Source organism: Camelina sativa, chromosome 5 (genome assembly GCF_030686135.1).
Source record: "Camelina sativa cultivar CO46 ecotype springtype chromosome 5, ASM3068613v1".
NCBI classification, from domain to species: Eukaryota; Viridiplantae; Streptophyta; class Magnoliopsida; order Brassicales; family Brassicaceae; genus Camelina; species Camelina sativa.
Window position 1 is genome coordinate 35716245 of NC_141884.1, and position 13475 is coordinate 35729719.

Here is a 13475-nt window from a genome sequence, read left to right on the forward strand (position 1 = left end):
GCAAAGATGAAGGCAAGGTTCAAGAAGTGGTATGAGAAGCAAGCCGCGACTTGAGCTTGTTTAGCCGGGTCCAATCTGTAATCCGTGGCTGGAGCGGGAATGGAGTCTTCCAGCCCATCTCTCTTGTTACTCGGTCGCTTGGGATGGTTGGTTGTGCGACTCAGTAACAAGATGAGGTGGTGTTCGGGGTACAAAGTTTCCGTGAGACGGGGTTTTGGAGGAAAGTTTCCTGAAATAGAAGTTTCCAAAAGTGGAAAGTTTCCAAAATTGGAAATTGCTAAATATGGAAAGTTTTATGGGAGTTAGAATTTGTCCATTTTAGCGGTGGAAAGCCTTAAAGGGGGCTTGTATGTGGCCTTAGTGGCGGACTTTTGAGTCAGTGTGCCCGTGTGTGGCGGTCGTTTTATACACTGTGTGGTCTTTGTGAAAGGCTTTTTAGCCAGAGTGTCTTTGTGACGGTCCTCTTTAGGACACTTATGTGGCCTTTGTGGCGGTCCTTTTTAGGACATTTGTTTGGCCTCTGTGGCGGGCTGTTTAGCCAGAGTGTCTTTGTGACGGTCCTTCGGGACAGATGGTCTTTGTGACGGTCCTTCGGGACAGATGGCCTTTGTGGCGGGCTTTTTAGCCAGAGTGTCTTTGTGACGGTCCTTCGGGACAGATGGTCTTTATGACGGTCCTTCGGGACAGATGGTCTTTGTGACGGGCTTTTTAGCCAGAGTGCCTTGGTGGCGGTCCTCTTTAGGACATTTGTTTGGCCTTGGTGGCGGTCCTCTTTAGGACATTTTGTTTTGCCTTGGTGGCGGTCCTCTTTAGGACATTTTGGTTGGCCTTGGTGGCGGTCCTCTTTAGGACATTTTGTTTGGCCTTTGTGGCGGCCCTTGTGGCGTATATATGATCCTTGTGTGGTCATGAGGTATTCCAGTGAGGGGATATGTGGCTGGTAGGACATTGAGATATTTTTACGCGAGTCACGGGAAGGAAACCTGGATAGGGATAGGACTCAGACGTGTTTAGAATTGTTTGCTCGCGACTCTTGGAGGACTTAGGTTCTCCTAGTACTGCCATATTCAAAGACTTTGTGGCTTGGGAATATGGTTGGTATATCGACTTTGGATGACGATCCGGGGGCGCGCTGTAGGGTGGCAACCCGAGAGACGAGTTGGATTTTTCCTTATATATTATGGCATGCGGGTCTAGGCCCGATGAAGAGCCAACATTTGGCATGCAGACTTAGGTCTGATGAGGAGCCAATAAGAACTCAAGGTTTAGGCCTATGAGTAAAGGAAAGTCCAAAAGTCAAGGGCAAATGACGCCTGGAGCGTGAGTCTATCGCCTAGAGGTGACCTTCTGTAGATCAGTTGGAGGAGTGCGGGCCGTGGAGACGGTTGCATGGGAGTCATTGCTGATGGTTGTTCGGATTCGAGGACGAATCCAGTTTCGTGGGGGACAACTGTAACATCCGTGAACCGGAATCCCGGTTTGGGATGTGCATCGATCGATGCAGTAGGAGCATCGGTCGATGCTGGCTCAATTCTCTGCGTTTTGACTTAAGTCAAACGCTGCGTTTTGGGCAAAAAGGAGAAAAGAAAACCCTTAGGGTCGTGCCTTTTGTCTCATTAGAGGTGTGTGGCCATTTTTGAGATAAAAGAGAAGGGAGAAAGAGTTCTTGAGAGTTTTTGGTGATTTCTTGGAGATTTGGGGCGTTCCTGTAGAGATCTGTAGCTGGGATCATCGTAGGAGCTTCCTAGGAGCGTGTTCTTGGTTGTTTGAGGTTCAGATTCTTCTGTGGCAAAGGTAAGTGCATGACCATGGCTTATCTAAGCTAGAGAACTCATTAATCTTCCTGTTGTGTGTTGTTAGACGTATTAGGATGTTGCTATGGACGTTAGGAAGCTTTCTTGTGGCTTGGGATCGAGTTTTGTGGTTGTAGGAACGAAGATCCGGCGAGAAGCTTCGGGGAAATCACGGTGCTCGACGTTGCGTCGATCGATGCATATCTTGCATCGGTCAATGCAAGTGCGAGGACGGCGCGTAAAACTCTAGGGTTTTCGCGTTACGTCGAGCATGCGTCGGTCGATGCAGACTGGGTATCGGTCGATGCAAGTTACACTTGCATCGGTCGATGCAGCTTCTGTGTCGATCGATGCTTCCCCATTTGGCATCGATCGATGCATGTGTGGCGTCGGTCGATGCTAAGTCCTGGTTTGTTAATGTCGTTTGTTGATTGTTTTGTGATGGTTATTGATACTATATTGCTTGTGTGTATTGCCCAGTAGATGGGAGGATTGCCTTACTGAGTGTTTATAAAATACTCATGCATTGCAATATGTGTTTGTGGTGCAGGTAAAGGCAAAGTGTGATCGTGGAATCCAGGCAATGAAGAGGAGGATGTTCTAGGGACTCGGTTTTATGTTGTCTGGCTTTGCTAGGTTGCTAGAGTTAGGTCATTAGAACATCGCTAGGTTGCTGGTTCTATGATTCCTGTTGTTTTGGTTATTGATTATGTTGGAATATGGTTATATTTTATTATTGGATTATTATTGAGTATTGGTTGGTTAATTCCGCTGTTGATCGTGTTTGTGGTTAAGTGGCTAGTGGATATGGGACCACTAGTTGTAGTTTATTTTATTATATTATATTTATTATTTTTAAAAAAAAGGGTCGGTTGTTTCACACAGTCTCCGGTGCGGTCGTTTTGGTAAACGTCAACAAGCCTGTCATAGGTAAACGCCTTCGGTATGGGAAAGGTAATTAACTCCTCTTCCACAATTCTTCTAATAGCGAGAGGGAGCATATCGACTATAGGTTTCATGTGGCGAGGAAGCTTTCTCGAATCATTGTTAGCGATTAGGGGGTCAAGGATAGAGACATGGCCCAACTTCAAATCTATAGCGGCAGCAACCCAGTGTCCCTTTCCCCAATTCAAGGGGACATAAACGGTGTCGACATCTCTCAACCAAGCCAATCTCGCCGAACGACTGGGCACCACTCCACTAACATAGTTCTTGATAACACTGTTCCAAACAAAAGCGTTTTTGCTTTTAGTCTTCTGGTAACGAACGTAATCTTTAGCCAGTGTTTGTGAAAACCAGGTATCCAACACGGCCACTCTTGACTGCAGGAAAAACTCACCCAATCTTCTCCACAATATAGATAGCATGGCTTCAATAAGCTGAAAGAAACTAGTTAAACTTATGACCATATCGAGGAAGATGACACGTTAAAACCTAAATGACGAGGAATAGGAATTTACCGGACTATCAACCCAATTTTGCGGTCTATATATGCATTCAAAAAAATTGTTCTTCACCCTATGTCCATCTATGATGTAATCCCTAAAACATAACATCGATTTTTTAAATTGAGGGTACGAAGAAATATTGTTAGAGAGTTTGTTAGGGCAAAACTTACTTTTTGCGATAAGATGCTAGCTTTGTTAGGAATTTCTTCTTAATATCATCCCTGACGGTCCGGAAGGGAACGTAAACAAGTGCTTCCGATTCGGGTTCAGGTGCTTTCTCATTTTTGGATCCTGAAGAAAAACCAAACCTTCTAGGCTTCATCCTAGCTCTTTTGACGGGCAGAGGGGTTAGATCTTGAGATGAAGGAGAAATCTTTCTTTTCTGTACCTGTGTAAACAATATCAAACATCAAGACGTCAGATACGGTGAATAAATGTACAAAATAAGTCTTCGAAAATCGTAAATACCGCGCGAGTGAGGATGGTGTCTACTTTGGTGGTCTCATTGGAGGAGCTAACAATGGAAACTATATCACCATCAGTGCGCTCCGTTCCTTCTCCATCATCCTCAATTTGTTCCTTTCCTGTTCCATCATCCCCTTCTCCTTCTTCATCTTCTCCATCATCCCCTTCTCCTTCTTCATCTTCTCTATCATCCCCTTCTCCTTCTTCACCTTCTCCATCATCCCCTTCTTCTTCTTCATCTTCTCCATCGTCACCTTGATCTTCTTCAATTTCTTCTCCATCATCACGTTCTGCATCTTCTCCATGATCTCCTCCTCCATTTTCATCTTCTCCATCATCACGTTCTGCTTCTTTATCTTCTCCAGCATTGCCTCGTTGTTCTTGATCTCCGTCATCTTCACCATCACCACCTCCTCCATACTCATCTTCAGCAACTTCACCATCTTCCTCATGACTCTGTCCCTTACCTTGAACATGACCTTCTCCAGAAGATATGACATTCTCAGTTTGTTTAGATTGTCGAGGATGTTCAGATTGGACTGATTTGGCAGAGAAGTCTGGTTGTACATCCTTGTAACCATGGTCAAGTGCCACATGCGAACCTTCAACTCCCAGGTTGCCATGACCGCGCATTGAAACAGTTCCTGAGTCATCCTCCACAGTAACATTATTCTGACGACGAAGACCCCGAACTTGGTCGTCAGCAATGGTATGCATGAGTTCCTATATCACAAAAAGCAGATGAAAGTTAGAGTAAACTATTTAAGACATTACTCTTGACTCTAAGCCATTTAAAACTGACATACCTCTTCTTCATTGCTTTCCTCTGATCCATCTCCCCGTAACGACCATGAGGATTTGTTGATATGCTTACGCAGTTCAGATTGTGTAATAGGGGCACAGCGGTAAAATACACCTTTCTCCCTTAGTGTTTTCAGAACATCATCTACTATCTCGTCTGTAAGTGCACCCCGTTCGACCGATAGCTTTAACTCTACCTTTGCAATAGCCGCGTTATTTCTACGGTCCACCTCTTTCAAAAGTTCCTCAGCAGTGACAGCATCAAGAACGACATGAGTTGAATGTCCATCCAGTTTTTGCGGGTTTGCAACGTTGTTGTGCCTCTTCCTTTTACCTCTTTCTTTGGGGGCGTGTACTGTTTTCTTGGGTTTTGAGACCAAGCTACAGGTTATAATAGGTAACTCTGCATAACCACCATGCCATTCCTATTTCTTGAAAACGTGACCATCTTGAAGCTATTCCAAAATGTATTCCACTCGAATATCGTCAACCTCATCACCCCATGAGTAATCTTGATGGGCTAAGTTAACGTCTGTGGTTTCTAGTATGCTTTGAACTTGAAGCTGAGTTTAGATAAAAAAAATCATTAGGCTGGAAAAGTTTAGAGAGAATACGAAATAACGAAATGTAACCAATTGGTGAAGACTTAAGCCACTCAAACTCTTTTGTCCCATCAATGACTTCAACAATGTCGAGGAGATACTCGGGTTTCGAGTAAGAGTTGATACGTCCTTTCTGAGGATAACGATCGGTCGCAAATAGCCTAGGAGGCAGCAGTTGCGCATTAGCCCCTAAGACTGTGGGTTCGGGGCTGAGGTTCCTGTAAGATAAGAATATTTGACGGTGGACATTATTATATGGAATGGTAGACAACAATATAATCACTTTCACGAAATATTATCTGAATAGACGAAATGATAACAACTGTCGGTTCTACAGTAGACACCAAAAAAGTGGACATTTTTAAAAAAAGAACGGAATGGACAAATTACATGGTCGACAATTTCCGATGGACAATTTTTGTAAACCTGATTCCGTAGACAATTTTTGAATAGACAATTTTTGAAAACCTGATATTGTCTACTAGGTTTAAACTAGACACATACGGTAGACATAAATGGTGTAAGGGTAGGGAAAGAAGGGGAAAATTGTGTCTATTATAGTAGACAAAAAATTTGTAGACGAGAAACATAAAAAACATTTGAGATCTGGTCCACAAGGCGACACTATCGATGTTTAGAGATCTGGTGATCTGGTCCACTAGGGAGTGCACAGTGATGTCGTCCACAAATATTTAAATAAGTTTAAGGCAAACTAACCGTGACGTTCCGGCAGTCGGATGAGCCCGTCGGGTTTTCTGGTTGACGGAATCAGAGGGATTTGTGCCACTTTTAGGAACACTGACAGAGAATTGAATGGGATACGTAAGTTAATTTGAAGAAAGAATTATCGAATTAAGAGGAGAGAAATCAGGAAAATTACCCTCCGACGGCGGCCAACAGTGTCGAGAAATTCATCGGCGTTTTTTGCGGTAATGGGGGAAGATTACTGGCCGATAGCGCAGCGTAAAATACAAACCAGTCGACGAATGATTCGAGCTTATGACAGAGAGATGCGAGAAAGAGAAAACAGGGAAGAAGAAGAAGTCGAAGACGTTTGAGTTTCTCTTTTTTGGGTTACAGTAAATTTTTTTTTTTTTTTTTTTGAATTTGAATATTAAGTACGGATGATAGAAAAGACAATAGAGTAATTTGATGGGGAGAGAATGTCATCGGTATGGCACATTTCGAAAGGCTGAAGCGGTTATAGCACATTTGACAAGTATTTTTACTCTACATGACACATTTCTTAGTTTTCTCTTTTTATATCTCCTCTATCAATGTGGCTTTCTTGATTCTTTCATATATTCATATAAATACTAGCTAAAAAGCAAATAGTGGAAAATTGAATGATGAAAATAGCAAAAAAGAAAGCAATCATAGTTTTCGGAAAAGTAATTATAGAAAACACTAAACATTTGGTTTCATAAGTTAATGATTTTTTTTTTTTTCACTTTTCTTGCTCAAATTTTTATTACATTTCTATGAATGGGATGAGTGAATTCTCCCATTTTCAACGATCTGATTGACTGTTAAAAGCTAAGGAATTATTGATTAACTATATCTTTTGATAATAAACTATATCACCATAATACAGTAAAAAAAAATGGTTATAGAAGACTCCAGTTAGTTGTGGAAAAAAAAAAAGACTCCAGTTAGTTATTCATCTATCTCTACAACATTTTTGACAAAAATTATCTTCCACATACTCTTTTAAGTTTTTTTTTTTTTTTTGTATTTTCTCTATTAATATTTAAGAATTTTGAATAATCCATTTTTTTTTTTTTTTGGAATAATCAGTTTTACATAAGGTACTTGTCTGGGCTTACTTGGGCCTGGGCTTTTCGATAAGAAAATTCTCATCTTCCTCTTCTTTCTTTTTACTTTCATCTTCCTCTAAAACCTTAACAATGGTGAAAATTCTCACTGTGCCTCTTAAATCCTGCAATTTCGCGGTCTAGTTTCTCCTCGACCAAACTTACTCGTCGTCTCCTCTAGTCAGATTCTCCGTTGAACAGAGGTATTATTATTATTATGTGTTTCAAATTTCTTGAAAATTTAGAAATGATTTGAAAAAATCTAATCTAATCGAATCAATGTTGGGTCGCCGTCAACAGAACGATGGAGACTGCGAAATCAGATAGTTTATGTGATCGCTTAGTGACTGGGAACTCAGAAATTGATAACTGGATTTGGATCATCGAGTACTTTGCCAAATTCAAATCTGAGCTTTGGATGTTGCATGGTATGGTAATTTAAATTTTGCATCAGTCTCAGTTTCATTGATTTAGAAATCCCAATTTCTCAGATTAGAAAAACGTTTGATTGCAGATGTGTTTGAAATGGGTCCTAAGCTTCCAGATGATTTGGGTGAACACACCAATGAGATGGTAGCTTTCAGATGCTTGGCTTCTTTGTATAATTCTGATGTTGTTTCTGCTGATGCTGACCCAAAGGTCGAGTTTGATTCGTCTCTGAGCTGTGAATATGTTCTTCAATGTATCTTGGATGAGGTATTTACAACTAATTCCCTTTTCTTTGTGGTTTCTTTGATATGGTCATATATTACTTAGATTGTTTTGGTTCTTCGGTTTTCTAGATACCTTTATCAGAACTGAAACCAGGTGCACCAGGACTATCCAAGTGGAATCTTCTTCCCTTTATCAAAAGCAAGCTTCTTTGTCTACCTAAATGCACTTTGGAACTGGTATTTTATCTTTGCTTAAAAGTTCTATTTCTGATTGAGCTACTACTAGAAGGTTTTTCTTATGTTTGTACATTTGTTTTGATCAGATGCTTGAACCATCATCTTGTGAGAAGGATACTGAAGTGTTGTCTTGTAATGAGGAAGAGACTCTGAGAAGTGGTAGCAAAGAGACTGAACGAGTTACTCCTCCAATGGCTGAACCAAATCTTATGGGGAGAACAGAAGGCGAACAATCATTTTGTCGAGACCTTGGAGATAGGGCTGATGAGATTAGTAGATCCTATATGTTGCTCGAAAGAAGAAACGAGGGATTTCAAAACGAAAGCGATGGTCATTTGTCAAGTCCTGCGGAGAAAATATACAGATGCATACAATGCAAAGAAAGTGGGATGCTGTTGTTTTGTTCTAAAGATGGCTGCGAGGTTATGGTTCATGAGAAATGTTTGAAAACGCCACCTGCTTACGATGATGCTGGAAACTTTTACTGTTCTCTCTGTGCTGTTACCCGTCCTTCAGCTGAGTATCTCCAATCGCAAGATGAAGTTGCTAAAGCAAGGAAGAAACTAGTTTCGTTTCTTAGACTAATGTCAGAGGTTAGCAACAAGAAATCGAGGGAACCTGAACGCTATGTAGGATAAAGCCTTGTTTATAAATATTCTAAGATTGTCAACAAAGGAAAATTACATTTGCACTCAGTTATCTCCTCTTTGTTACAATTTTCCGTGGTAAATATACAGACGAGAAAATTTCTAGTCACTGATACGTTCTCTGCGATTATTAAACAGGAGTGATCTGGTCTGTAACAGAAGCTAAACCGTGCATTAACCTGACAATTTCACTTGTGTCATCCAGGTAATACTTGGCCTTGCTAGGCTTTTGTCCGACAGTACAAGCAAAAACCTCTGCTCTTGGGGCAATCGAAGGGCCTTCAGTGGAACTGCATATCACCTCAAACATGTCTTCATCAGACCGGTCATCTCCAATACATAAAACGAACTCAGGAAGTGTTCCTCTTTCTTGCATCATCGAAAGCATTCTTCTTGCTATAAGTCCTTTGCTCACGCCCTACATTACAACAAGAAGAACAAAGAAGAGTCATGACGGTACAAGCTGAAACAAATGGCAAGGTATTCTGAGGGTCTCAATGGTGACACAAACCTGCGGCTTGACCTCAACGTAGTTCTGCCCTCGCTTGACTGTAACAGGTTCATTGGCAAGGACACTTTCAAGATGATCTAGAAGTTCCTTAGCTTGACATGAGCCGAAATCAGGGTCAGCGTCCTCATAGCTCCAGACAAGAGCGGTCTCTTTGTCTTCGATTGTTGATCCATCAGTTGTCTCGGTGTAGAGTTCCATCACAGGTTCTGCAATTTGCTTCCATGAACAATCTGCTGCTGCCACACAGTTCTCCCATTCTTCTGCCTTTCTCAGCCTGTGTAGTCGTCAGATATATTATGAGTTATAAGATTAAGGGTAATGCATGGAAATAAGAAGTTTCAGTTGATTACCTCAGAAAATAGCCATGCTCAGCAGCAATTCCAAGCTTCTCACAAGGACTGAACCAGTCCGACAATGTATCTCGGCTTTTAGCACTAACAATGAACACCAAATTGCCCTTGTCCCTACACAAGGTGTTCAATATGTCGATTGACTTTGATGATGGTCTTTTATCGATAGAGCCCTGTGGCATTAAAGTATCATCATAGTCCAAAAGAATAGCCCGTGTCTTTGTCCTCTTATAAGCTGATACTATGTGTTCCATTGACAGCTTCCTGAAGCTTTGGTCTAGTGCCACAACTCTAAAGCTAAGACCAAAACCAATTCCCCAACACCTCCTTCGTCCATGCTCACCACAACTCCTCTCAAGATCTTGGAGGAAGCTACGAGCCCAATAGCCAACATCATGTGTGCTCACATACTTGTAATGCTTCTCATGTCTTAGCTGCTTCTCAGGTTCAGCCACTTCAAGTGCACTATCCATTGCATCAGCCACTGCATCAACATTCCAGGGATTAACACGAATGGCTCCGCTTAACGATGGCGAGCAACCAATGAACTCAGAAACCACCAACATGCTTTTCTTGTGGTTATGATTGTTCGGCTCCAGCTTTAGAATTTTGTCTAGCTTCTCATTTCCTTGACGGGAAACTATGTATTCGTAAGGTATAAGATTCATACCATCCCTAACCGCTGTCACCAAACAACACTCAGCAACTACATAATAAGCAACCCTTTCATAAAACTTCAACGGTGCATCGATCAACACTATAGGATCATACCCGGGTCTACCAAAGGTCTCATTAATCCGCTTAACAGTTGAATACGTCTCAGCTTGCATCTCTTGTACATCTTTCCCTTTCCCTCTCGCCGGGTTAGCTATTTGCACCAACACAACCTTCCCTTGCCATTCAGGATGTTGGATAAGTAGCTGCTCCATTGCCAAGAGCTTTAACGTTATCCCTTTGAAAATGTCCATGTCATCCACACCGAGCAGCATTGTCCTGCCCATTCGACCATACCGCTCAATGAGCTCCTCAACTTTCCTTTCAGTCTCGGGTAGGCTCAGAACCGACTGAAGCTGACCCATATGAATTCCCACAGGCAGAATTTTTATACTCACAGTTCTACCGTAATACTCAAGTCCAATGTATCCTCTCTTTGACTCATAAGTAAGACCGAGCATTCGACTACAACAAGACAAGAAATGCCTCGCGTAGTCAAAAGTATGGAACCCTATCAAATCCGAGTTAAGCAAAGCTCGAAGCAGCTCCTCACGAATAGGCAAAGTTTTGTAAATCTCAGAGGATGGAAACGGACTATGGAGGAAGAAACCAAGCTTGACCCTGTTAAACCTCTTCCTCAAGAATGTAGGCAAGACCATCAAATGGTAATCATGTACCCACACAAAATCATCCTCAGGATTTATCACCTCCATAATCCTGTCAGCAAAAATCTTGTTCACGGAGACATAAGCTTGCCACAAAGTCCTATCAAACCTACCTCCAAGATCAGGAGAAAGTGGCAACATGTAATGAAACAAAGGCCAAAGCTGCTGCTTACAGAACCCATGGTAGTATCTAGTATACAAATCCAAAGGTAAAAACGTCGGCACACACTTGAAACTCTCGAGAAGAACTTGATAAACTTCTTCTTGCTCATTAGGATGAATCTCTTCTTTCAAACAACCCACATAGATAACCTCAATAGCTCCATCACCTAACCCATCTTTCAATTGGAGAAGAAGTGAATTCTTATCCCAAGAAAAGTTCCAACCTTTGCTACAACAAATACTACTAGTACTACTACTACTACTACCATTACCATCCACCCTTCTCTGAGCTCGTATTGGTAATTCATTAGCCACGATGATGATACGATCTTTAGGAGACAGATCAGTTTCTTTAGTCTCATTATCGATGTTTGACATGATTCCTGCTACGGCCATGATTCGTGGGATCTGTCGGTTCATGCGTCCAAACGTTGGTGAGTCTCCTGAAGCTAGCTCCAACAGATTCGAATACGATCTGGAAACCATTTCTTGAGATCAAGAAACTGAGAACAACAGAAAAAAAAAAAGAGAGAGAATTTTTTTAAAAGAAAGTGTTGAATACCCTTTTGGATTTTGGTTTCAGACAAATTGAATGAAGCTAGAGAGAGCTCTCTCGTAATGGAAAGGTTAAAAAGAGAAAAAAGCAATAAAGGCTTTTTGATTGAAACATGATGAAAACAGACTAAGCCTTCTTCACCGATTATTATTGTTACAGGAGAAAAAGGGAATATATTCAAGAATATTACAGCTTCATTTGTCTGAATGTGAGGTTTAAAATTTGAGAAGACAAAAAGAGAGTTTTGACTGTGTTTGTTGATGGAGAAAATGCTTATATGCGGCTTTTTGGGTGATTGGAAATTAAAAACAAAGTAGAAAAAAGCACTTTTTCTTCAGACGGATATATTTTCGTTTTCAAGGCTTTTTGCGTGTGAGATTGGAAATATAATGAAAATACTCTTTCTTTACTCTTTTAGTGTTAAGAGTGATGTATACTTTTATTATGGAAAATTAGTTCGGCGAGGTTTGGTATGAGTGGACTTTTGGAGAGTTATGAACAGAAATTTATAATCATTACAAAAATATTGTATGTGAGTGAGATCGTTCCAACAAATTAAAATACCCAAAACATTTGAGTCGTCCGATGTTTATGATAGTATAAGAGAGTGTATCAAAGGGTGGAGAAGAGAAGAGCACGTAAAGTTTGCTAACAACAAGAAAAATTTGGTTGATCTTATCCGTTAGTGGCTTAGAGAAGAGACCAAAGTGGAACCCATAAGCAAGGCTGTCACATGGGGTTTTGGTCTCACAGACACATTACCACGTGGTGTACGTTTGCTTTTAGCCTTCTACGTGGCGAGATCTCAGTGTTGTTTTTTTTTTTTCTCAACATAAGACAGAGTCGAAATTGTTAATCATTTAAGACCAAACTGAAGTTTCTATCTGTTGGTCACAGAACTAAACTGGTGTACTGAAACTAAAGGATCGTTGCAGCGTTTGAGTTTTGAAAAGAAAAGCTGTATTCCATTTATTGGGCTTTTTTGTGTAATTGGGCTCAGATAATGTTGTCCTCCTTTTATAAATCAATGAATTAAAGTTCCCGACAAAAAGCCGTATTCAAATTCAATGAATTTTTGTTTGATACGGCTTTTTGATATAATTTTTCTTCTTCTTGAATTTGGTATTATTGAACATGAAAATTACTTTTAAACAATTTAATATTTTGTTCTTAATTTAATTAATAAATTTTACGAATCAATGTGATTGAAGCTAACGAAATGAATTTTACTTATTATTATTTTTTCATGTTACTAAAATTACTAGGATTTGAGTAAAGACATATATAATTTTTGTTAGGAGAAAAAAATTTAATACAAAAAAATCAATCTCAGTTTTCAAATATATTACTGTTTATCAAATATTTTGTAATTATTACCAAATTCAAGAAGTCAAAACTTTCATCGCCGGCGTTAACTAAAGCGTCAGAAACCCGTAAAGTAATTTTATAACATGTTTTGAGTTTGACTTTGAGTTTGAAATAGTTAAGTTGTCAACAATATCATTTGACAAACTAACTTTCGATTTAAATTGAACAAAACAAAATATGTCATTTACCTTTAATGATAAATATATTTAAAATATTATATTAAAAGTGAACCAAATCCAAAATCCACAAAATATACAAAAAATTTCATCTCAAATGAAGATTGTTTATATCTACGCTATATGGTGCGGAGCGGTTTGTCATATCTACGAGTACATGATCATATGACACATCTATTGGTTTGAACACATAATTTGCTGAAAATTTAACCTATTGTGATAATTTTGTACATAATCGTTTAGACACGTGTCTTTCTTTGCAAATTTGATGACTCATATATATATATATATACCAAACGATAAGAGTAATTCATGGACCTTTAACAACAAATGCTTGTTTAAGTAGTCAATTAGAGATAATAACTCAATTCTATATAGAAACAAATCTTACTTAAAACTATATAGAATTAACAATAATAAAGGAAAAATCCATTTAAAAAAATATTAGAAAGACAAAATAAAAGAAAGATAGAAATTTGCGATGCATCAGATATGTTATATGTATATCTAAAA

General features: G+C 39.8%; 2 protein-coding genes across 5 annotated transcripts; one reads left to right on the top strand and one right to left on the bottom strand.

Moving 5' to 3' along the window:
- The first annotated feature begins 6988 nt into the window (after positions 1–6988).
- On the top strand, positions 6989–8508 carry LOC104787835 (uncharacterized). Its single transcript, XM_010513484.3, has 5 exons — positions 6989–7126; positions 7224–7351; positions 7438–7619; positions 7706–7813; positions 7900–8508. Exons 2-5 carry the CDS (start codon positions 7228–7230, stop codon positions 8449–8451), a joined length of 966 nt encoding a protein of 321 aa, XP_010511786.1. The 5' UTR covers positions 6989–7126; positions 7224–7227; the 3' UTR covers positions 8452–8508.
- Positions 8444–12074, bottom strand: LOC104787834 (alpha,alpha-trehalose-phosphate synthase [UDP-forming] 6). 4 transcript variants are annotated; one of them, XR_015557755.1, is made up of 4 exons: positions 11425–11575; positions 9322–11337; positions 8972–9235; positions 8444–8878 (listed from the first exon to the last, which is right to left on the bottom strand). XR_015557755.1 is itself a non-coding variant. In XM_087451126.1 (4 exons), exons 2-4 carry the CDS (start codon positions 11280–11282, stop codon positions 8591–8593), a joined length of 2523 nt encoding a protein of 840 aa, XP_087307252.1. In that variant the 5' UTR covers positions 11283–11337; positions 11425–11890; the 3' UTR covers positions 8444–8590. The 4 variants fall into 4 exon arrangements, 2 of the variants coding, with proteins under 2 accessions (XP_087307252.1, XP_087307251.1); XM_087451126.1 differs by having other exon boundaries at positions 8972–9245; positions 11425–11890; XR_015557754.1 differs by having other exon boundaries at positions 9322–11887.
- Between the last annotated feature and the right edge of the window lie 1401 nt (positions 12075–13475).

Coding starts and splice junctions, on each gene's coding strand:
- LOC104787835 (XM_010513484.3), top strand. CDS start 7,228: ATGGAGACTGCGAAATCAGATAGTTTATGTGATCGCTTAGTGACTGGG. Junction 7,352..7,437: donor TGAGCTTTGGATGTTGCATG/GTATGGTAATTT, acceptor GTTTGATTGCAG/ATGTGTTTGAAATGGGTCCT. Junction 7,620..7,705: donor TTCAATGTATCTTGGATGAG/GTATTTACAACT, acceptor TCGGTTTTCTAG/ATACCTTTATCAGAACTGAA.
- LOC104787834 (XM_087451125.1), bottom strand. CDS start 11,348: ATGGTTTCCAGATCGTATTCGAATCTGTTGGAGCTAGCTTCAGGAGAC. Junction 9,246..9,321: donor GAGCATGGCTATTTTCTGAG/GTAATCAACTGA, acceptor ACGACTACACAG/GCTGAGAAAGGCAGAAGAAT. Junction 8,879..8,971: donor ACGTTGAGGTCAAGCCGCAG/GTTTGTGTCACC, acceptor GTTGTAATGTAG/GGCGTGAGCAAAGGACTTAT.